General features: G+C 38.9%; 1 protein-coding gene across 6 annotated transcripts in view; it reads right to left on the reverse strand.

The window, feature by feature from the left end:
- IGSF11 (immunoglobulin superfamily member 11) overlaps positions 1-23327 on the reverse strand; it is a 200230-nt gene that overhangs the window by 5682 nt on the left and 171221 nt on the right. For 4 of the 6 annotated variants that reach the window (XM_045036980.1, XM_023260192.2, XM_045036979.1 and 1 more), the window contains 4 exons: positions 20342-20505; positions 18725-18932; positions 15877-16032; positions 492-614 (listed from right to left, as the gene is read on the reverse strand). In XM_045036980.1, coding sequence (XP_044892915.1) covers positions 492-614; positions 15877-16032; positions 18725-18932; positions 20342-20505 — 651 coding nt within the window. The remainder of the gene's footprint in view (positions 1-491; positions 615-15876; positions 16033-18724; positions 18933-20341; positions 20506-23327) is intronic. The other 2 variants (XM_045036981.1, XM_023260193.2) reach the window with 1 other exon arrangement.

Consider the following 23327-nt stretch of genomic DNA (forward strand, 5'->3'; position numbering starts at 1 on the left):
AACCCTGGCAGTCAGCAGGCTCACTGTCACCCCAGCCCAACCCTATCACTACATTTTGTAACTGGAATTCAAATAACCCAGAATTCTCATCTAAAGACAACATTTCTACACCACTTATTTGTGACCTGGCCACCTAGCAGTTAAGAAGATGTAAAGGGATTAGGAGAAAATACAAAAAGGTCTTGTCATGGCCATAAGATCACTGTTAAGTTTTCATAATGTCTACAGCACTATGCAATCACTTGAAGACAAGTGACTGACTTGATTCTCACGACCCGGAGGAGAAAGGCATTCTGTTGTAAAGATGTCACCTTGCTGAGGCAGAAAAGTATACTAATACATTTATAAACTACTTTAATAATAAAACCAGAAGAATTTATATTTAATCTTCAAACCACCTAAAAACAATTAAGAGAAACTCTTCATTTCTGGTTTAACAAAGATCTTGGTGTTCCAGATAGAGAGGAGACATCAGAATTTTATGTACTTACGTGAAATAACCTGGAGATCCAAAAGGCAGGTGCTGGTTCCAATGGCATTAGAAGCCACGCACTGGTACAAGCCTGAAGACAGAGCACTGATATTCCGGATGGTGACTGTCCCCTGGACCTGGTCTGTCACAAATATCATAATCAAGTGAGCAGTTAGGGAAAAAAAAAATAAGAAAACCAAAGAAATCAGCAGAAGACTATAAAAATAAACACTGAAGAGCTATCATAGCCTTTTCTGAAGAGATTTTTTTTTTCGTTCATGAAAATACTAAAATCATATCACGTTAAAGACCGGAGATATACGTCAGGCTCTGGGCTGATGGCTCAGAGCCTGGAGCCTGTTTCCGATTCTGTGTCTCCCTCTCTCTCTGCCCCTCCCCCGTTCATGCTCTCTCTCTCTCTGTCCCAAAAATAAATAAACGTTGAAAAAAAAATTTAAAAAAAAATACTGCAAAAGGGGCGCCTGGGTGGCGCAGTCGGTTAAGCGTCCGACTTCAGCCAGGTCACGATCTCGCAATCCGTGAGTTCGAGCCCCGCGTCAGGCTCTGGGCTGATGGCTCAGAGCCTGGAGCCTGTTTCCGATTCTGTGTCTCCCTCTCTCTCTCTGCCCCTCCCCCGTTCATGCTCTCTCTCTCTCTCTCTGTCCCAAAAATAAATAAACGTTGAAAAAAAAAAATTAAAAAAAAAAAAAAAAAAAAAGACCGGAGATATGGAGGACTGTCCTAAATAAGGGCAATCTTACAACTTAATGTGTAGATTGGTATGAGGTCCTAAATGTGAGCAGTCTTCCCTGAGGAAACAGTAGCTAATGCCATCCTAAAGAACTTCTGGTCAGTAACACCAAATTTTAATTCTGAGGAAATGCAATAACATAAAGAAGGAGTTAAACTCATTGCATTAATGTTCACTTTATACGTGATGGAGAAAATATGCACTCTGTGCTCACGGGTGTAGACTGTGACTTCTAACAACTATTATAAGTGTGTAAGTCCAGCTCCTCCACAAAGCAGACACACAGAGACAAGCCAAAGGTTTAGTGGAAGAAATTCTGGTAAAGGAAATGGAGAGGCAGCTGGAGAAGGTGGGAGAGCCTCACACTGCAATGCAGGTCTGGCCTCTGTGAAGAGGAGACAGAATGGAGGTCCAAGTGAGGGGCATCTCAGATCGCAGCACAGTGTTTCGCAAGTTTCGATCAGGCTGACGGGGAGGCCCTGGGCTAAAGTAACTGTTAAAGGAGTCCCACACCTTGCAGGAAGAGCCCTGCATTAGCAGGCCCACTGTGTCCAGTTACTGCCTGGGAGCAGCCCGGGCAAAACGTGGTCTGAGTGCAAAGCTGGTGGGTTTTGGAGGAAGTGCTTGGAGCTGTTAAGTCAATTGTGTCCCCACAGCAGGAGATAAGCAGTGCATTTTCAAGACCATCACACTGATATCACCAAGAAAGTTTTCAGTAGTCCACATTTTAGTAATTCATCAACATTAGCATAGATTATGTATTCCTTGTAAATAAAATGTAAATTACTTACAGTAATAATAAAAACTATAATTAATAGTTGTTATTACTATGTGCCAACCATTTGTTAAACTTTCATATGTACTACCTTAATCTTCACAAGGACCCTATGAGGTATTATTATTAATCCCATTGAACAGGTAAGGAGACTGAGGCTTTAAGTGAGTAATAAGATTACTCAGCTAGTCACACAGAATTCGAATTAGATGGGAGGCTGTCTTACATCTAAGCTCTACGCTTCACTGCCTCCTTTAAGCAGAACCTAACACATCCAGTAATCTCAACCCCTCAAAATAGCTGCAAATTTAGGAATAAGTAGAAAGCATCCCAATGGCACATTTCTGGCACAAAGTCCGTATATTCCTAGGGCAGCACTTGGAGCTACCTCTACCCTGGGCTATTTTTACATGAAACTCAACATTCTCTTGTTTCTGCTGGCAATCCTCACTTCTATCTAGATCAAAGGCAGAAGCAGAGAAGAGGGATCAGCAAAAGCAGACCTAACCACAGCACACATGCATTTATTGGTTAAATCATTTAAGAAAAATATTTACTAAGTGCCTTTCTGGAATTAACTTTAAAAAATAAGCAAAGGAAAGGACTCTTTTTAGGGTTTTGTTTTTGCTTTTTAATGGGAACTTTTAAAGAGTCAAATCCACATTATACAGATACCTTACTTATGAAGAATCTGGACATTTGAATTGTATTACACACACCAAGTCAATATATTTGGTGGTTACCTGGTTTGCACTTGTGTATTATTTCCTTTTCTTTAAAACAAATAAACAAACGACTCTGAGGGCTACCAATGTGTAAGAGCCCGTCAGTGAATTCACTCAATACTTGGGCCAGTCAGGGAGGAAACTGCTTTCTCCTCCTGTGTTTTCTACTTGATTTCCCAAGCCTTCATTAAATGCCCCCCTCACATGTGCTCTTCAGCACCGTGTGTTCTCTAGTGCTGGCGCTTAACCTCATTTGTTGTCACGTCTTGCCTATTTGTCTCTTTTTTTTTAATTTAAAAACAAAATTTTTTTAACATTTATTTATTTTCAAGAGACAGAGAGAGACAGTGAGAGGGGGGAGGTGCACAGAGAGAGGGAGACACAGAATCCAAAGTAGGCTCCAGGCTCTGAGCTGTGAGAGCAGAGCCCGACGCAGGGCTCGAACCCACCAACAGTGAGATCATGACCTGAGATGAAGTCAGAAGCTCAACCGACAGAGCCAGCCAGGTGCCCTGGAGCCTATTTGTCTCATTAAAAGAAGGGGCTGGGTTTGTCTTGTTCATAATTGCATCATCATCCTTAGAAATTACCCAGCATGCAAGAAGGTGTTCAGTAAATAAAGGAGCTACCTTCTCTTCAGTGTCCACTGTGTACCATATGCGGGGTACTAAGAGTTTTACATATGTATTACTGAATTGTCTAAATCCTAGATTTTATACAAAGAACAAAATGATGGTTACCTGAGGGGAGATGGGTGGGGGGATGAGTGAAATAGGTGAAGGGGGGTAAGAATACACTTATCATGTTGAGAGCACTGAGTAATGTATGAAATTGTTGAATCACCATATTGAACACCTGAAACTAATATATAAAACTGTATGTTAACTATACTGGAAATCAAATAAAAAACTAAAAAAAAAAAAATCCTAGGTTTTATATTCCCTACTTTTCAAAGACAAAAAGCTCAGAGAAGCTATGCAATGTGCCCAAGATTACACAGTACAGAAGTAGCAGCAATCTATAAAATCAGATCTACCCATGCCCAAAGCACACAGGCACCATACATATACTTGGTTTTCTAGTAAGACATTTTAAACCACTATGGGGTGCAGCTATAAGATATTTCCTGACAACGCAATGTTCCATTGCTGCTAGTATTAAACTAAGCCATCTGCCTAACTCCACCTTCAATACATTACCAGATGTCACCATGCAAGAAAACCATAATCTCTGGACAACTAGTCCCACAATTCCACACACTGTGGTGCTGTTTTCGTAAGCCCTAAAATTCTAGGAATTTGATCAGTTCACACAAAACCACTAATTTTGTTGACATTTTCATAGAGATAATTTGGGAAACTTTTCACAGCTGCTCTAAGCAGCATTCTGGCATGTAGAAAGAGGTAAACTTTAAAGATTCTTGCTTTACAAGGTTATTTTTAAGAGGTGAAGTCACTGTTCTTCCTTTTATCTCTATAAACACAGACACCAAAAGCAGACTGATAGAAGAAAGCATTCCTAACTGAGGCTGACGTGCCATGCTAGAGCTAACTCAGGATGTAATCAGGGAAGGAGGCACATTGATAAGAGGGGATTAGCCAGAAGTAAGACAGGGCTGTTTGCGCAGTCAAGGCAAAGAGGAGACAGGAGCCCCTCCTCGGCAAGCATCAGGCTACTTCCAGCCTCGAGCACAGGGCTCTTTCTCAAGTGAAAAGGACTAATTCCCCAATTCAACCTGTCACTTCGCTTGGCCTGCTCTGGTTCAGAAGTAATTTGTAGAACTGAAGTTAGGAAACAAATGTTCTTATGATCTTTCTTTCACAAATAGGTAAAGTTCAACTGTGCGGAACCACAGTTTGGAAAGCACACATGACATCCCAGCCCACTGTCAGTTCGCAGCCCACACCAGATCCCACACAAATTACGCAGCTGGACTAGGGTGCCCAATAGACATGTGTCTGTCTCCACGTCCATCCTTTCTCCTTAGGCTCAGAACCATTTCTGTTACTGCCCGGGAGATGATGCATTGGCTAAGTGCATGTGTTCTAAGCTTAGACAGCCTGGGCTGGGATCTGCCCTACCACCTACTAATTTCATCACGTGTGACATGGAGCTACTAACACACCTCCATCCCAGGGGTTACTGTGAGGACGAAATGAGGTCATGCATGCAACAGGCATAGTATAGTGCCTGGTAATGCTTCCATGGGGGGAATTCTGTCCTGGCACTGCGTGGGAAATACATATTTTTCTGAATCATAAGAAAAATCGGTCAAGAAATTGGGAAAATGTCAGATGTCTCCAAATTCCCAACAGATGTTAAATACTCAGGATTTGAGGTTGAGAGACAGAGATTCCTAATCATGAATTAGTCTATATTTTTATATGATGTATGTACTTTGGAACAATAATGAGTGACCATAATAACAATCATTTCTCATAAACATTTCAGAAGTATCCCATAAAAAAATAATAATAAATGCATGATTTCGTCTTATTTGAACCAACTATTATGACAAAATTATATATCTCAATAATATGTAAAAATTATCTCAATCTGATACATCTGATAACAAAAAATAGTAAAAAGGGGAGAAATATCACAAAATAAATGAAAAATTGAAATCTACTTACAAATTCAAAGATAATATCACATATACTTCATATTTAAACTGTCATTTTAAAACACTATGAAGGGGTGCCTGGGTGGATCGGTTGGTTAGGCATCCAACTTCGGCTCAGGTCATGATCTCGCGGTTTGTGAGTTCGAGCCCCCCGTCGGGCTCTGTGCTGACAGCTCAGAGCCTGGAGCCTGCTTCTGATTCTATGTCTCCCTCTCTCTTTGCCCGCCCCCTCCCCCATGCTCATGCTCCGTCTCTCTCTGTCTCTCAATAATAAACGTTTAAAAAAATTTTTTTAATAAATAAATAAATAAAACACTATGAAGCCTTAAGTGTCCTATCTGATAATCTCAATTTTTGTTTCATGTCAGATTTTCCAGACATAGAAAATTTTATTTTTGTGTTGATGTTGGTTGAATTAAGGTGTAGATGGAAAAGGAAGAGAGAAAGAGTCTGTCCCAAATAAGAAAATATCCAAAGTACCTTCAAGGCACACATTAGGATACATGCTGCTTCATATTAGCTCATTTTTTAACTTAACGATGAAAATATTTTGTGTCTGCTCTACTTTGGCTTTGTGATTGAAACAGATAATTGCTTTTGCCAATTCAGATCTTAAATTCATTTCTGATTTCATGTCCATGTATTTCCACACCAACATTTCTATGTTCTTTTCTTTGCATTTCCATTATTGAAGTATTTACAAAGAACTGTAGTTTACAGAAAATATTCAAACACTGGAAAACAATGATGACTATTACTGGGCAATATACAAATAATGCAATATTTGGAAACCCCCAGTATTATAACATTGCATAGAATCACGCATCAAAATTACCAAGCTAAGGATTTCTTTTGCTTTTATAACTTGTTGTTTCCCAGAATACCACTCACACAGCATTTGTATAAAATATACTATGTATATAAACCTACTAATATTTATTTGCAAGAATGACTCACCATTAGCAACAGACTGGGGCATGAACACACAGTTATAATGTGGCAACTGCTACAAGCAAGATGAGTTAGATCGTGACTGCTTCTCTCCTACACACTTCTGTCCAAGTTCCCAGAAATGTTGACTCTGAGTGTTCTTGTTTTTAAGTGGACATCAGTGGATTCTTTTGAACCAATGTCTCTGGGTTGACTGTTAAACTTTAATTCTCAAAGGAGAATGGTACTGATAATGTTACCTGTTAACATTATTTCAGTCCCAGGTCTCAGAGGATTATTAACTCACTCAGCACCTTCCTTAAACAAATCTCCTTAAGTATTCCTTCTCTGAGTTAATACAGTTGTTATTCATTCAATGGGCCTAAGACATAAATCTAAGTAAACTCTGACTCTTCTCCCGAGTCCCATGCCTTACTGATTTTTGTCTTCTTTCTTGAACCCCACTCTCCCTCTATTCCTGCTCCATCCCCATCATGAGGGTCTTAGTTCTGGCCCTCTCTGTATTTTTTTAATGGGGGATGATGGGGGGAGAGACAGAGAGAGTAGCAGAAAGAGAATCTCAAGCAGGCTCTGTGCTATCAGCATGGAGCCCCATATGGGGCTCAATCCCAAGAACCATGAGATCATGACCTGAGATGAAATCAAGAGTTGGATGCTTAACTGACTGGAATCACCCAGACGCCCTCTTCATTTCTTGATGGAGCTATTCTCAAAGTCTCCCACCTACAACTAGACTATCAAATTCACACCCTGACTGCTGAAGTTGTTTCTAAAATGCAGATCTGGGGTGCCTGGGTGTTAGTTGTGGGTGCCTGGGTGGCTCAGTCAGTTGGGCATCCAACTCTTGATTTTGGCACACATTGCATCAGGTTTGGTGCTGAGCATGGAACCTGCTTGGGATTCTGTCTCTCTCCCTCTCTCGGCCCTTCCCCCACTTGTGGGTGTGCGCACCCCTTCTCTCTCTAAATAAAATCAACATTTTTTTAAATTTACATTTATTTATTTTTGAGAGACAGAATGAGACAGAGCATGAGTGGAGGAGGGGCAGAGAGAGGAGACACAGAATCCGAAGCAGGCACCAAGCTCTGACCAAGCATTCAGCACAGAGCCCGATGCGGGTCTCGAACCCACAAACTGTGAGATCATGACCTGAGCCGAAATCAGAGGCTTAACTGACTGAGCCACCCAGGTGCTCCAATAAAATAAACATTTTAAAAAATAAAATAAAATGCAGATCTGGATATCCTCTCTTGCTTTATAAATGCCTGGGAGTACCCACAGTCTCAAAAACAACATCCAAACTCCTTGAATGTTATACAATACCCTGCACAATCTGGAGCTGAACTTTCCAACCTCCTCTCTCACCAAACCCTCATGAATCTTTAAGTCAGCTTCACAGCTTTTCTCATTTAAGAGCATCAAAATTTTACGCTTGCAAGATTTTACATGCATGGCTCCCTCTATTAATATTTTCCCCTTTTACCTGGTAAAACTTCTACTGAACCTTTAAGATCCTTTTCTTTTTGGAAAACTCTTTCCCTATAAAGTTCTTCCTAGACTCTTCAGGGAGAATAAATGTGAACAGGAAACTTTTTTATAGCATTCAACATGCACTACTACAATTACCTCTCTAGATCTGTCTTCCCCTTAGACAGTGAGCCCTAGAATAAAGACACATCTCTATGTTTTTATTTCTCTACTTTCCCAAGTATCCCCTGAAGTAGCTGCACAAATAAGGGTTGTGACAGTGTGTGTGTGTGTGCGCGCACACACACACACACACACACACATATTTTAAAAACGGGTGAACAACTGTATAAACAAATGAATACAGTTGTGACAATTGCTGGTATTTAATTTTTAAAGAAGAGGATGTACTGAACATTTCACAGAACTTGCTTCTTTATGTCGGAGGGCAAAAAGAAAGAGGAAAGCTTTGCCTTAAGTCAGAATAACAGCATGAAAAAGAAGAAATAAGCACCTATTTATTCAGCAACTGAAGTGGTTAGAAACTTTTCTACTCCCCATGAAATAATTATGGAAACACTCACTGGGAAGGAAATCGGCAGAGGCAATTCAAGGAGAATCAAGATTCCTGAGGTTTCAAACGTGGCAAAAGTGCTTTCTATTTGGACTTTGGGCAAACCTGGCATCCTCTGGGTGCCTGGTAACATGACAGTGTTGGACTACAGTGATGTTTAAGACACTCTCCTGCTCCATCTATGACCTCCATACTAAGTTCTGCAGAGTTCTCAAGCAAGCAGCACACAGAAGACTTAATCACCTCTTTTCACTGTATTAAATTATGAATGGATGAGGACAACAGAGGATTCCTTAGGAACAATAAAGGAAAAATGCATGATTTATTAAAAAAAACTGAAAAAAAACTCACAACACTGAAATAATCAGTAGAAGTTATGGAGAAAGGGTATAGGAAAAAGCTTGGTCAATAAAAATCATAAAATATTAGAAATTATTCTAACCATATCCATTATCACAATTAATGTAAATGAATTCAATCAATCAAAGAAGAAAGCTCTCAGATTGCGGATTGAAAACTGAATTAAATCTAGATATATGCTACTTACAAATAATACACCTAAAACATAAAACATGGAAACCTGAAAGTAAACGAACCATAAAATAGAAACATACCAGCAAGAATTAATCAAAGAAAGCTACTGTAGGGATTTCAATAATAACCAAAGTAAGGCAAAAATGCATATTGGGGCACCTGGATGGCCCAGTCAATTAAGCATCCGACTCCTGATTTCAGCTCAGGTCATGATCTCACGGTCTGTAAATTCAAGCCCTGCATCGGGCTCTGTGCTGATGTTACAGAGCCTGCTTCATACTCTCTCTCTCTCTCTCTCCCTCTCTCTCTGCTCACACACTCTCTCAAAATAAATAAATAAACTTAAAAAAAATTAAATTCATATTATAAATAGAAACTCAGTGAGATAGAAAACCCTCTGTAAGTACCTAATTAATACAGGCTGAGGACAGGTTAAAAAAAATTGGCATAATTGCAAGAAAAAATTGAGAAATCCACAACCCTACTCTGATTTTTAAACACATCTCTCTCATAAAATAACTGAAACAGATAAGATGTTGGTAAAGATATATAACATTTGAATCAAGTTTCATATTATATATACAGCCATAACTTGTTTTGTTGTATTTCACAGATACTGCCTTTATGAATTGGTGGTCTGTGGAAACCTTGGGTTGAACAAGCCTATCAGAACCATTCTTCAAGAGCATCTGCTCACTTTGTGTCTCTGTGTCACATTTTGGTAATTCTCACGATACTTCAAACCTTTTCATTATTATTTCATTGGTCACGGTTACCTTTGATGTTATTATAATTGTTTAGTGGTGTCACGAAGTGCACCCAGATAAGACAGCAAACTTACTGGATAAATGTATGTGTGTGTCGACTGCTCCAATGACTGGCAATTCTCCCCTCTCACTCCCTCACCCCAGGTCTCCCTATTCCCTGAGACACAACAATACTGAAATCAGGTTAACTAGTAGCCCTTCAAGTGTTGGCCTCTAAGTGTTCAAGTGAAAGGAAGAGTCACATGTCTCTCCCTGAATCAAAAGCTAGAAATGATTACGTTAGGTAAGGGAGGCATGTTGAAAGCCTAGACAGGTCAAAAGTTAGGCCTCTTGCACCAAACAGTTAGGCAAGCTGTGAGTGAAAGGGAAAACTCCTAAGGGAAGTTAAAAGTGCTACTCCAGTGAACACATGAATCATAAGGAAGCAAAACAGTGTTACTGCTGATACAGAGAATGTCTGAGTGGTCTGGACAGAAGATCAAACCAGCCACAACATTCCCTTAAGCAAAGCCTGATCCAGAGCAAGGCCCTAACTCTCTTCAGTTCTGTGAAGGCTGAGGAAGTGAGGAAGCCGCCGAAGAAAAGTTGGAAGCTGGCAGAGGTTGGCTCATAAGGTTTAAGGAAAGAAGCCGTCTCCATAACATAAAAGTGCAAGATGACGCAGCAATGCTGATGTAGAAGCTACAGCAAGTTATCCGGAAGATCGAGCTAAGATAATTAATAAATGTGGCTATACTAAACAACAGATTTTCAGTGTAGTCAAAATGGCCTTCCAATGGAAGAAGATGCTATCTAAGACTTTCGTAACTAGAGAGAACTCAATGCCTGGCTTCAAAGCTTCAAAGAACAGGTTGACCCTCTTATTAGGGGCAAAGTGGCTGATGGTTTTAAGCTGAAGCCGATGCTCATTTACCATTCTGAGAATCCTAGGGCCCTTAGGAATTATGCTATATCTATCCTGCCCGTGCTCTATAAATGAAACAACAACACCTGGATGACAGCACATCTGTTTACAACACAGTTTACTGAATATTTTAAGCCCACTGTTGAGACCTACTGCTCAGAAAAAAAGATTCAAGATATCACTGCTCACTGACAACGTGCCTGGTCACCCAAGAGCTCTGTTGAACAACATGGTTAATGTTTTCGTGTCTGCTAACACAATACCCATTCTGCTGCCCATGGATCAAGTAATCATTTTGACTTTCAAGTCTTATTATTTAAGAAATACATTTCATAAGGCTACTGCTGCCCTTGGTAAACCTTCATCAGTCAGCAGCCAATATCTTCTACCAGCAAAAAGACTGTAACTCACTGAGAGCTCAGATGATGGTTAGCCTGTTTTAGAAATAACGTACTTTTATCTTATTTATTTTTAAAATATAATTTATTCTCAAATTAGCTAACACACAGTGGATACAGTGTGCTCTTGGCTTCGGGAGATAAAGTACTTTTAAATTAAGGCATGTAAGGGGCACCTGGGTGGCTCAGTCGGTTGAGCGTCTGACTTCACCTCAGGTCATGATCTCACAGTCCGTGAGCTCGAGCCCCATGTCGGGCTCTGTGTTGACAGCTCAGAGCCTGGACCTGTGCTTCGGATTCTGTGTCTCCCTCTCTCTGCCTCTCCCCCATTCACACTCTCTCTCAAAAGTAAATAAACACTGAAAAAAATTTTTAAGAAAATTAAGGCACGTAACTTTGTTTTTTTAAGACATAATGCTATTGCACACTTGACAGACTGCAGTGTAAACATAAATTTTACATGCACTAGGAAACCAAAAAATTCACTTGACTTGCTTTACTGTGCTAATCACTTTATTGTGGTGGTCTGCAACTACAACCACAATATGTGTGAGGTGTGCCTGTGTCTCCACCCCAGCACCTGTAACTGGGCACCATAGCTCTTAACCATTCTCTGCCTTGTTTGCTCTACTCCAAACATGCTGGCCTCTTTGTTGTTGATCCCAAACACCAGGCACATCCCAGCCTCAGGGCCTTCAGATGGCTGTTCCCTCTGCCTGGAATGCTCTCCAGCACCCATATTCACATAGCTCGTTCCTTCATCACTTTTACATTCTTAGAGTATCATCCTCTCAGTGAGCTTACGCTAAGCACTTTATTCAACACTGCAGCTCCTTATGCCCCAACAAATCCATTTTACCCTCATTTATGTTTTCCCCATGGAAGATATCACCTGGTAATAAACTGCAATTTACTGATTTGTTATATTCAATCTCCACCCACTAGAAAGTAAATTCTATCAAGGGAAGAAGCATTTCTGTTCTGTTCTCTGCTATTATCTCCAGCACCTAGAACAGTGTCTAGAACCTAGTAGGTACCCAACATATATTTGTTGAATGAAGAAATGAAGAACAGAAATTATCATTGATATACAGAAGAACAGATAAAACCAAAAGCTTGGTTTAACAAGATTGATCCAAAAATAAAAGATGAAAAGCATTAACAATTAATAATGACAGGGGGAATATAATAGTTTTTAAATACACAAGAGAATAATAAAACTAATGGTATTATAAACACTAGTATTTATATTTATTAAGTGCATATTCATGCCAGATGCTGTTCTAAAAGTTTTACATGTTTTCATTTAATTTTTATTCCACGCCTGTGAGGCAATTACTATTATTCTGCCCATTTTACATGTAAGAAAACTAAGGCACAAGGTTACATAACCAGCCATCCCTGCAGCCAGGATTCCAACCCACATCCTCTGACTCCAGAACCTGTATTCTATTTTCATATAGAGATACTATGACTAATTTAGTATGTATAATCTCAGACAAAAAAAAAAGATGTTTCCTAGAAAAATAGAGAAGATACAGAAAATCTAAAACTTACACCATTAGAAAAACTGAATCAGGAGTCAAAAATCTACCAACAAGACAGCAGGGCAAAGCTTTTATAGGCAAATTCTACAAAACCATCAAATAATCTCCAATTTATTCATACTATTTCAGAGAATTGAAAAAGAGGGAAAACTGCCTAACTCATTTTATGAGACCCTTATATAATCTGATACTAAAATTGAATGAGGGCAATGGAAAACAGAAAAAAAAAAATCGTAGACAATTCTCACTTATGATCACAAATGCAAAAATTCTATTAACATGTTAGCATACCAAACGGAGCAATTTATTTAAAATAATCACAATCAGGGGCGCCTGGGTGGCTCAGTCAGTTAAGCATCCAACTTCAGCTCAGGTCATGATCTCATGATTCATAGGTTTGAGCCCCACATCATGCATCAGGCTCTGTGCTGACAACTCAGAGCCTGGAGCCTGTTTCAGATTCTGTGTCTGTCTGTCTGTCTGTCTGTCTGTCTCTCTCTCTCTCTCTCTCCACCCCCCTCCCCTGCTCACTCTCTGTCTCTCTCTTTCAAAAATAAATGTTAAAAAGTTTTTTTAAAAAAATCACAATCATATAGACTTTATTCCAGAAATGCAAGGATATTTAACATTAGGAAATATATTAATGTAACTGACTCACTGACATTTGGGGCCAGATAGTTCTTTACTGCAGGGGCTATTCCTGTGCATTATAGGATGTTTACCAGCATCCCTAGCCTCTACCCATGAGCTGCCAGTAGCACCATCCTATCAGCTGTGACAACCAAAAAAATGTCAACTGAAAATGTCCCAGTTGAGAACCACCAATGCAGGGGCTGGTGAACTGGGACCAGACCCAGACACTTAATGGAACATGGGCCATTTGTACAGACCTCAGAAGCACAGACCAAACTAAGTACTTCATATTTCCTAAATACATTTCGTTTCATTCAACAGGTTATATATTTATTTTAATGTTCAAACTGTCCAAGATGTGACCAGAAGGAGCTCCTTCAAACTAGCCCCTACACACAAGGACAATTCTAATCCCCAAATATTATGACCCTGTCACTAACTGACTTCTGGAGTACCCTCCCTTGGTGTCAAATATTCTTTTCACAGAGAATACATCTTGAGTTTATATTAAGCAACCGCAAACATATTAATAAAGTGTTTTTAAAGTCTAAGTTATTTGGTGGCTGGGTAGCTCAGTCGATTAAGCATCCAACTTCACCACAGATCACGATCTCACAGTTCACGAGTTCGAGTCCCACATCAGACTGTCAGTGCAGAGCCCACTTTGGATCCTCTGTCTCCTTTTCTCTCTGCCCCTCCCCTGCTCATACTCTCTCTCAAAAATAAATAAATGTAAAAAGTATCTTTAAAAAATCTAAGTTATTTGGGGATTATATGCTATTTTGAGATCTATTTTATTAATATCAGTACCAAGAGGCAAATCTAAAAAAAAATTTTTAATGTTTATTTATTTTTGAGAGAGAGAGAGAATGCAAGTGGGTTGGGGCAGAGAGAGAGGGAGGCACAGAATCCGAAGCAGGCTCCAGGCTCTGAGCTGTCAGCACAGAGCCTGACGCGGGGCTTGAACTCATGGACTGTGAGATCATGACCTGAGCCGAAGTCAGATGCTCAACCGACTGAGCCACCCAGGCGCCCCCCAAGAGGCAAATTTAAATAAAAAATGTGACTCACTTAGTGAGCATTATTGTGATAAATGAGGTTATTCAAACTAATTCTGATAATGAATCCTGAGTTTAGATTACAAAAGATAAACATTTTCATCAATAACATTCAAGATCACTTTCATATAGTACTAAAAAATATTTAAATTACACAGAAGACACCAAAAAAATTGACTAATACACACTTATTCAAAGACAAAGAGGTGTGGAAGGTTCTTTCTATAGGTATTTCTCAACTTACATACAAGTAACCACTTTTAGCATTTATTTGTAATTCCAAACTCAACCCAGTATTTCACCAAAATGTTTTAAATATAAATCATAGAACTCTCATGCTGATACAAAGAATCTTGGAAACGACATTGTTTAATCCCCATTAAAAAAAAAAAAAAAAAAAAAAAAAGGCAACACCAGCCCAGAGAGGTAAACTGTCACTGAAATAGTTACTAGGAAATCTGGAATTTAAATATGGTTTTCAGGATTTCAACACAAGAGCTAGATTAAACATGTCTCTTACATGTAAATAGAGAGATTAACACTTTCGTCCACCAGAAAAGCTATTCAGCCCACAGTGTGGCTGAAACATTTAGCAATTCAGCAATCCGCAGGGAACAACGGTATTGCAGTAATCATTATCAGAGTAACCCAAAAGTTATTACGTGCTGTCACTGAGAAGTTTTTTTACTTAATAGATTTTGGCTAGGTAAGTTAAAAGATGATAGGAAGGTCCATGAATAGTTCTGTCAGGATTCTCACAGGCTCTGACAGAGCTGGTAGGCCTGGTGCTTTACCATGCCTAACTTTACCATAGAAGTTAGGACTTTCCATCTCCATGACAGCCATATACTATCAATGGGGGCATATTTCAGGCACAATTCAGGTTGTCTGGAGCCTCTTCATTAACTGCCAACTCTTTTAACATAAGATTTGTATACCTGCCCTGAGAATGCTACAAGAGTATACAGGCTACAAGCCCTGAGTATACAAGAAAAATACTGTTACAGATGATGCAACATTCAAGGCTGCTAACTTTTATTTTCTTGAAATAGAAGATTTTAGGTAAAACTCTGTAATCTTTCCTCATTTTATAAGTTCTCCTCCAATTTTCAAGAGTGTTTCCTTTGTTATCAAATTTAAATAGCTGGATTTACGTGTAGAAAATCATCGATGAGACTCATGCTTCCTCCATCTTTACCCGTCTGGTGTGATCAACTCCTGGTTCTCCCATGATCTGAGGCCTTTTCCTGTTCTCTTTCCCATCTTCTTCCTCTACTTAGACTTGAGGCTGAAAACAGGATGATTGACCCTCTCATGATCGTGCTGATGTTTCTCATACTAAAATAGTCAGTTGTGCCTCAAGAAGGAAGTGGTCTCAGTTATAAACTTCAAGGATCATCTTACAGTTAACACTATAAAGAAGCTACCAAGTAGAGATTTTAAATCCTCATTGTAATGGAACAGAATTTCCATAGATAGTAACCACTGGATGAGATACATAACGGCAGCATATGAGAAAGGATATGTTTTCTTCTCTTTAAAGCTGAAAACGCAAAATGATACAGATAGCTTTTTCAGCAGTTACAGATACAGCGTGTTATTTTTCAAACTCTATTAAAGTTAATTATTTCATTGAGTCTTAGAATTGGAATTTTGCATGGTAACTAATGAAATGGGTAAAGCGACACCGTACATACCCTGAGTGGCTGTTGGAGGTAGTTTGAGGGTATTGTCTAACTTCTCCCAAAGGTAAGTTGGCCGAGGGATGCCTTCCTCTGAGCTACAGAGCAGGATGACATCGCTGCCGATATCCTGGGATCCTTGGATTTGGCAGTGTGGGGCAGAAGGGGGAACTACAACAGGAAGAGTAAGGAATAGAGTACGTATTTACTATTTAGCCACCTGATGATGGAGGAGACATCAACATTCAGTGCACTGGAACCTCAGATAACAATGTTTATAGAACACATAACCAGAAGACTACCTCGTGAGTGATGCCAGTGACTAGTCAGGGCCCACAACTTCAGCTGGCAGGGGGCAAACATGGAAAAGGGGCTGCATCCTTTCATTACACTTTGAAGGAATCTTATGCTCTTCGTTTTGCATTCCTTCCTCTGAAGAAGAATGCTGAAGGTCCTTCCTGCCCACACACTGCCTTTAGAAACATGACTGAGCATACCCATGTTCACAGCAGCATTATTCATTATAGCTGAAGGACGGAAACAGCCAAGTATCCATGGATGGATGAATGGATAAACAAAATGTGGTACATACATACTAGGAAATATTATTCGGCCTTGAAAGGGAAGGGAATTCTGAAACGTGCTATAGCATGGATGAGCTTTGAGAACATTATGCTAAGTGAAATAAGCCAGTCATAAAAAGACAAACAATAAATAATTCTACTTATATGAGGCACCTCGAGTAGTCAAATTCATACAAACAGAAAATAGGAAAGTGGTTACCAATGGCCGGGAGGAGAAGGAAATGTTGTTTAATGAGCACAGAGTTTTAGTTTCGTAAGATAAAAAGGGTTCTGGAGAGTGGCTGCACAGCAGTGTGAATGTACTTATCCCTACAGGTCTGTACACTTACACACTGGCTCAGATGGTAAGTTTTAGGTCATGTGTATTTTACCACAATTAAATTTTTTCATTACTGAAAGAAGCCACTTTTAGAAAAGATATTTCAAGGAAGAGCAACCACTGACCCTGCCAGCAACTCTCTGGGTAAGACGACCCTGACAAGATTCTTTGTTACTTTACAAACAAAAACCTGACAGACCTACTTTATGCTAAATTCTGCTTTATGGTGGGGGAAGTTAGAGTCAAGTTCAAGTGTGTCTACTACTTGATCATAATGCAGTGGACATTTTATAATCATTAAGACAAATAAGCACATAAAAGACACAAAATTTAAAAATTATGAAAGAAGAACACTAACGGAAGAAGGCGGTGCTTTGTAGCAAGAATGCAAGCAAATAAAAATATCAGCTAACCCCAAGGCTTGGAGTCTCATGTTGGGGGATGGAGGAAGTAAAGTCTGAATCCAATGATGGTATACTTGTAATGCTAACGACTTTTCGAGAAATACGTTCAACCTTTCAAAAAGGAATGAACAAATGCATAAAAGGTAAGTGCAGTAGACAGAGAAACCAGGAAAGGAAGGGGTGGGAGAGAGAGAACCATAAAAGGGTATTAGGTAGGAAAAGTAAAAAATCTCAGAGAATCCTACTTGCTGTGATGGGTAAACCAGTCCCCTCAATTACTGCCTTTGACACTGCCACCATGATGCTATAAAGGAAGCCCAAGATAATTCTTTGAAGGTAGCATCAACTATAAAAAAAATTAAAGGATTTTTTCTTCTTTTAAAAATTGAAAAAATTAACTTAGATAATGTGGGAAGACAGTCACCTAATTTGCAGGTATAAACATCAGAAAAACACTGAAACTCCATTAGTGCTCTATATTCGGTACTTGAGTATTTTTAAATCTCTGTATTTAGTAAAAACCTCTGCATAATTAAAAATTACACAATTCTGAATATACTACAGTGTTTCTAAGATAGAAATCTCCAATCTGGTCCTTAGTCTTCTTACTTTGTTTGAAGACGAGGAAAACAAGGCACCATGGCTATCGCATAGTCTCACCCAAAGAAGGAAAATGGTATCCTCAAGTACCTCAACAACGGAAGGGAAAAGAAAGGGCAAGAATTTCCCAAGGAATAAGGGAGGAGATTCTGAGCCAAAAACAGGATGAAGGACAATCAAGAGTATCAGCCTTCTCTAACTACTTCCTAGGTCTCCCCCAATGAACTGAGCTTAACTGCATTTAGGAGGCAGTGTTTTATTTTAGAGGCAGCAGAAGTGAGAAACAAAACACGTTTAGAATGGACTTAATTTAGTATGACGTATTCTAAGTATACTGTATAATAGAAAAAGTGCCTGTGTGAGACAAGACATTGTCTATGCCACCTTTAAAAAGGCCCTAAAACTATACAGTCTCTTAATACAGTATTGAGACCAAATTGATCATATGATTTATCATTCAAAAAGGATGCTTTTGAGGACAAAAGGATGTTTTACTGAAATTATGCCAGGACATGAGGGGTAAGCCGAGAACTGCGGTGAGTCTCCTCAGTCTATGTGGACATGAAGCAGTCATTTTTTCTCACGTGTGCTGAAACTTCTGCTTTGTACAGAAAATAAGTGATTCTTGACTTAACTTGCTCTCAATGATAAGTCCTGTCCTGTAAACACTGAAGAAAAGTGAGAGGCCACTTGTGATTGTGTTTTTTACCACCTTTCTCCACTTTCAGGACAAATCATTTAAGAAGCTTTAAGGAGCCACCAGAAGTGGCAAAAGGGATGGGAAGACTATGCGTAAAAAGCACAGAGACGCAGAGTCCAGGCAGGGCAGATAGGAGAGGAATCAAGAAAAGGATGCTGGCAGACTGAAAGTGTAGAAGGATGGTCAAAAGTAAGTATGCTCGAGTACAGTCACAGCATAAGGAAAGCCAAGATGCCTGCAACATCCTGCCACTCACCTAAAACTGTGAGACCGGTGACCCCAATGTTTCTGCCCCCTCTATCTGGAAGGTTGTTGACCAAACACTGGTAGGTGCCTGTATCTGACAGCTGAGTGTTATTAATGAAGATAGAGACGTTGGTGGCCGGCATAGTGCCTGTAAATCCTACCCTACCATGGAACCGGGGGGCACCATCGAACATCTGTCCACCCTGGTACAGAATGACCTGGAAAAGAAAGTAAAATAAATAAACTGGCCACTACATTCCCTTCTAGACACATAACACATAGCAGTAACTATCTGGTAGATCGTAGACTGCATCAAACATTGAAAAACTTTCTTATCTTAAACTTGTCCCCAACCCTTTACTACAGCATCAGTGCACAGGCGTATATGGGGATTCTAAATTCTCAGATACCAAATTAAAATAACACTGTTTCCTTGTCTAACTCATCAGAATATAGAAAATGTCTTTAGTGCAATCTTACTATCAGCCCATAAATATTTTTATTCAAATAATTCCAAAATAAAAAGTTTAAAAAATTAGCACTGCCATTCTCATGCTTACCAGGTCACAAGATGACAGATCATGGCTACAACCTGAACATAACTAGTCATGAGAGAGAAGAAGCGTTGCAGATCCCTGATTGCTATTCTTATGTCTGTTTCTATTATCAAAATTAACTATTCAGGGGAGAGGACTCAGAACGCTGCTGCCAAAAGCCTTGTGGGCTGAGAATGAGAAACTTGCTTCTATTTCAGTTCTATCTGTAAATATTTGGGCAACTACACTCAAGTCTTTCTTTGCCTCCTAAAATGATAAGGTTGAACAAAATGATCTCAGAGGCTCAGTCTAATTAATTATAAAAATTCCATGGTCTAAAGAAATGAAAGAAGCTTCTAAATATACATATTTGAATTCATATCAGAAAATTTAGCTTATCAAGTATTTTTAGGTAGTAATAAGCTCACTGAAGCAGAAAAGCTTCGTAACAGTAATAAATTATCTTTGGGAATAAATGCGTAACTGTGGTTACAATTCATTAATTTTCTGAGCATTATTTTCTACAACAGTTAATACCAATTATGGGTCTTTTACCTCTAATTGACAGTTTACTAGGTAGTAGCTTCTATTTTTGTGTACCTTAATTTATTTGAGACTCTTTGAGGCTGGCTAGTATGCCTGGCTGTGTTTATTTTAAAAACACTTGTGAAATTAGACAAATAAACCAAGTACTACTATCTAATGTTACTTCCTTAATATTATCACTGTCTCTAAAACGTACTCTCATCCATCTGTGTTACTGACAGTCCCTTCCTGTCAAAGCATATGTTACTTTTTCTATCTTGCTTTTTCCTATCAGCAACACCTTTTGGTAAAATTCCAGGTTCCTACGTAAAATTTTCAGAAGGATTCCCCTGACATATGTTAAAACAAGAAAGTCTCTTAAAAAGAGGATAATCTCTTCTGATGGTTGACTAATAACACAGGAGTAGGATTTAAAACAGCATAGGCACACGGAACGTGCCATCTTATCCTACCTAGAAATCAAATATATACTCAGGATGCTTTCCTACCCACCTCTTCTGAAAAAATTAATATTTGAGAGGCAGCATGAAGTGGAAAAGAACTACCTGCTCAGGTTGATTAGCATTGGAGAGAGGAATGACCATCCAAATGACATTGAGGTTAATGAGGGCAGCGCTGGTAGTAAAAGTACAGGGCAGGACTGCCGTCTGGCCCCGGGCCACTTGGATACTCCCAGGGCTCTCAGAGACTTCCAGGGAAGCTGCAACACCTGCAAAGCAGAGAACAGGGAGGTTATGTGCTCACCCTTTCCTGACAGACCAAACCTCTTCAGAAAACGCTTGTGTGCTTTACATTACCAGTAATGTAAACAGACTGACATAATAATCTTATTAAACAACTTCTAACCAGTCATTGACTTGAAATAATAAAAACAGTTACCTTTATCTCTTAGAAACCACAAATGAAAAACATTAGCAGGTGCTTACTTTATTTTGTAAGACAATATCAGATATTTGGCCAGATTCAAATACATGGGAGAAGTTAACTGATAGGGTTTGAACAAAACTTGCAATGGACAGGGAGCCTGGGTGGCTCAGTTGGTTAAGCGGCAGACTTTGGCTCAGGTCATGATCTCAAGGTTTGTGAGTTCGAGCCCCATGTTGGGCTCTGTGCTGACAGCTCAGAGCCTGGAGCCTGCTTTGGATTCTGTGTCTCCCTCTCTCCCTGCCCTTCCCATGCTCATGCTCTATCTCTGTCTCTCAATAATAAACAAACATTAAAAAAAAAAAAACTTGAAATGGTGAGGACGGATGAGAAATAAAATGATTTTTTTAAAGGCATCAATAATAGCACACTTAAAATTAAATGCTTACATATTAATCTAACAAAATATGTGCAAGATCTAAACACTAATAACTGGGGGCGCCTGGGTGGCTCACTCGGTTGAGCGGCCGACTTCGGCTCAGGTCATGATCTCGTGGTCCGTGAGTTCGAGCCCCGCATAGGGTCTGTGCTGACAGCTCAGAGCCTGGAGCCTGTTTCAGATTCTGTGTCTCCCTCTCTCTGACCCTCCCCCGTTCATGCTCTGTCTCTCCCTGTCTCAAAAATAAATAAACGTTAAAAAAAATTTTTTTAAATAAACACTAATAACTGTAAGACGCTAATGAAGGAAATCAAATAAGCACAAAAATGGACAGATATGCAATGTTCATGGATTAGAAGATTCCATTCTCCCTAAACTGACCTATAGATTCAGAGCAATCCCAATTCAAATCCCTGTAGGCTTTTTGTAGCTACTGAAAAACTAATTCTAGCAGACATGGAAAGGCAAAAAACGAGAATAGCCAAAATAATATTGAAAAATAAGAACAAATATGCAGAATTCACACTATCTGATTTCAAAACTTGCTATAGAGTTATAGTAATCAAGACACTGTGGTACTAGCATAAGGACAGAACACCAGATAAATGGCACAGGATTTAGAGTTCTGAAATAAACATTTATATATATATATATTTTTTAATATGAAATTTATTGTCAAATTGGTTTCCATACAACACTCAGTGCTCATCCCAACAGGTGCCCTCCTCAATGCCCATCACCCATCTCCCTTCCCTCCCACCCCCTATCAACCCTCAGTTTATTCTCAGTTTTTAAGAATCTCTTATGGTTTGGCTCCCTCCCTAACTTTTTTTTTCCTTCCCCTCCTCCATGGTCTTCTGTTTATATTTATAGTAAAATGCTTTAAACAAAGGTATAAGACAATTAAATGGGGGAAAATAGTCTTTTCAATAAACAGTGTTGGAACAATTAGACATTAATATGCAAAAAGTTAACTCAGACCCTTACCTCACAGGATACACAAAAATTAACTCAAAGTGTATCACAGACCTAAACATAACAGCTAAAACTATAAAACTTCTAGAAATAAACATAGAAGAAAATCTTTGTGACTGTGGGTTAGTCAAAGAGGTCTTAGATATGTCACAAGTACCATAAATCATAAAAGAAAACAATTAAAAAGTTGGATTTTGTTAAAATTTTAAAAACTATTGTACTTCAAAACATTTAATTAGGAAAATAAAAAGCCAAGGTACAGACTGGGAAAAAAATATCTGTAATTCACATATCTGATAAAGGACTCCAATATATAATATATATGGAACTATTACAACTCAATAATGAAAAGACAAACAACCTAATATTAAAATGCATAAAATACTTTAATAAACATTTATTTCAAAAAGTAATAAGCACATGGAAATATGCTCAACATTATTATTACTCATTAGGAAACTGCATATTAAAACCACTAGAATGGCTATCATCAAGACAAAACCAAGAGCTTACAAGAATGTAGAGAAACTACAATCCTCATTCATTGCTGGTGGGAATGTAACATAGAACAGTCACTTGGGAAAATAGTTTCAGTTTCTTAAAATGTTTACCATAAACTTACCATACAACCCAGCAATTCCACCCCAGTAATCTACCCAAGTGAAAACATATGTCACACAAGACCATGTATGTTCATGGTAGCAGTACTAATATCACATCACCAAATATCTTATCAACTGATTGGTGGACAAAATGTGGTATATCCATACAATGAAATACTACTCACAAGTTACTGACACACCATGGATGAGCTTCTCAAACACATTTTGCTAAGTGGAAGAAGCCATATGCAAAACACTAATATACTGTATGATTCTATTTACGTGAAATTTCCAGAAAAGGCAAATCTATAAGGACAAGAAGCAAATCAGTTGTTGCATGGGGCTAGAGAGGAGGGATGAGGGATTGATGCAAATAGGTTATATGCAACTTTCTAGAGTGATGGAAAACTTCCAAAACTGGGTTGTTATGATGGTTGTACAACTCTATAAATTTCCAAAAAATAAATGAATTTTATATTTCAAATGTGTGAATTTTGTGGAATAAATATTCTATCTCAATAACTGTTAAAATTAAAAGAAGAAAATAGTGATCTATCAGAATCAAATCCTGGGAAGTGAAAATCAACTTTTATCTCTTCTAAAAAGAATGCCTGTCCCCCCTGGGACTATAGAACAGTACAGGGCTAACAG

This window comes from Felis catus, chromosome C2 (assembly GCF_018350175.1).
Source record: "Felis catus isolate Fca126 chromosome C2, F.catus_Fca126_mat1.0, whole genome shotgun sequence".
NCBI lineage: Eukaryota > Metazoa > Chordata > Mammalia > Carnivora > Felidae > Felis > Felis catus.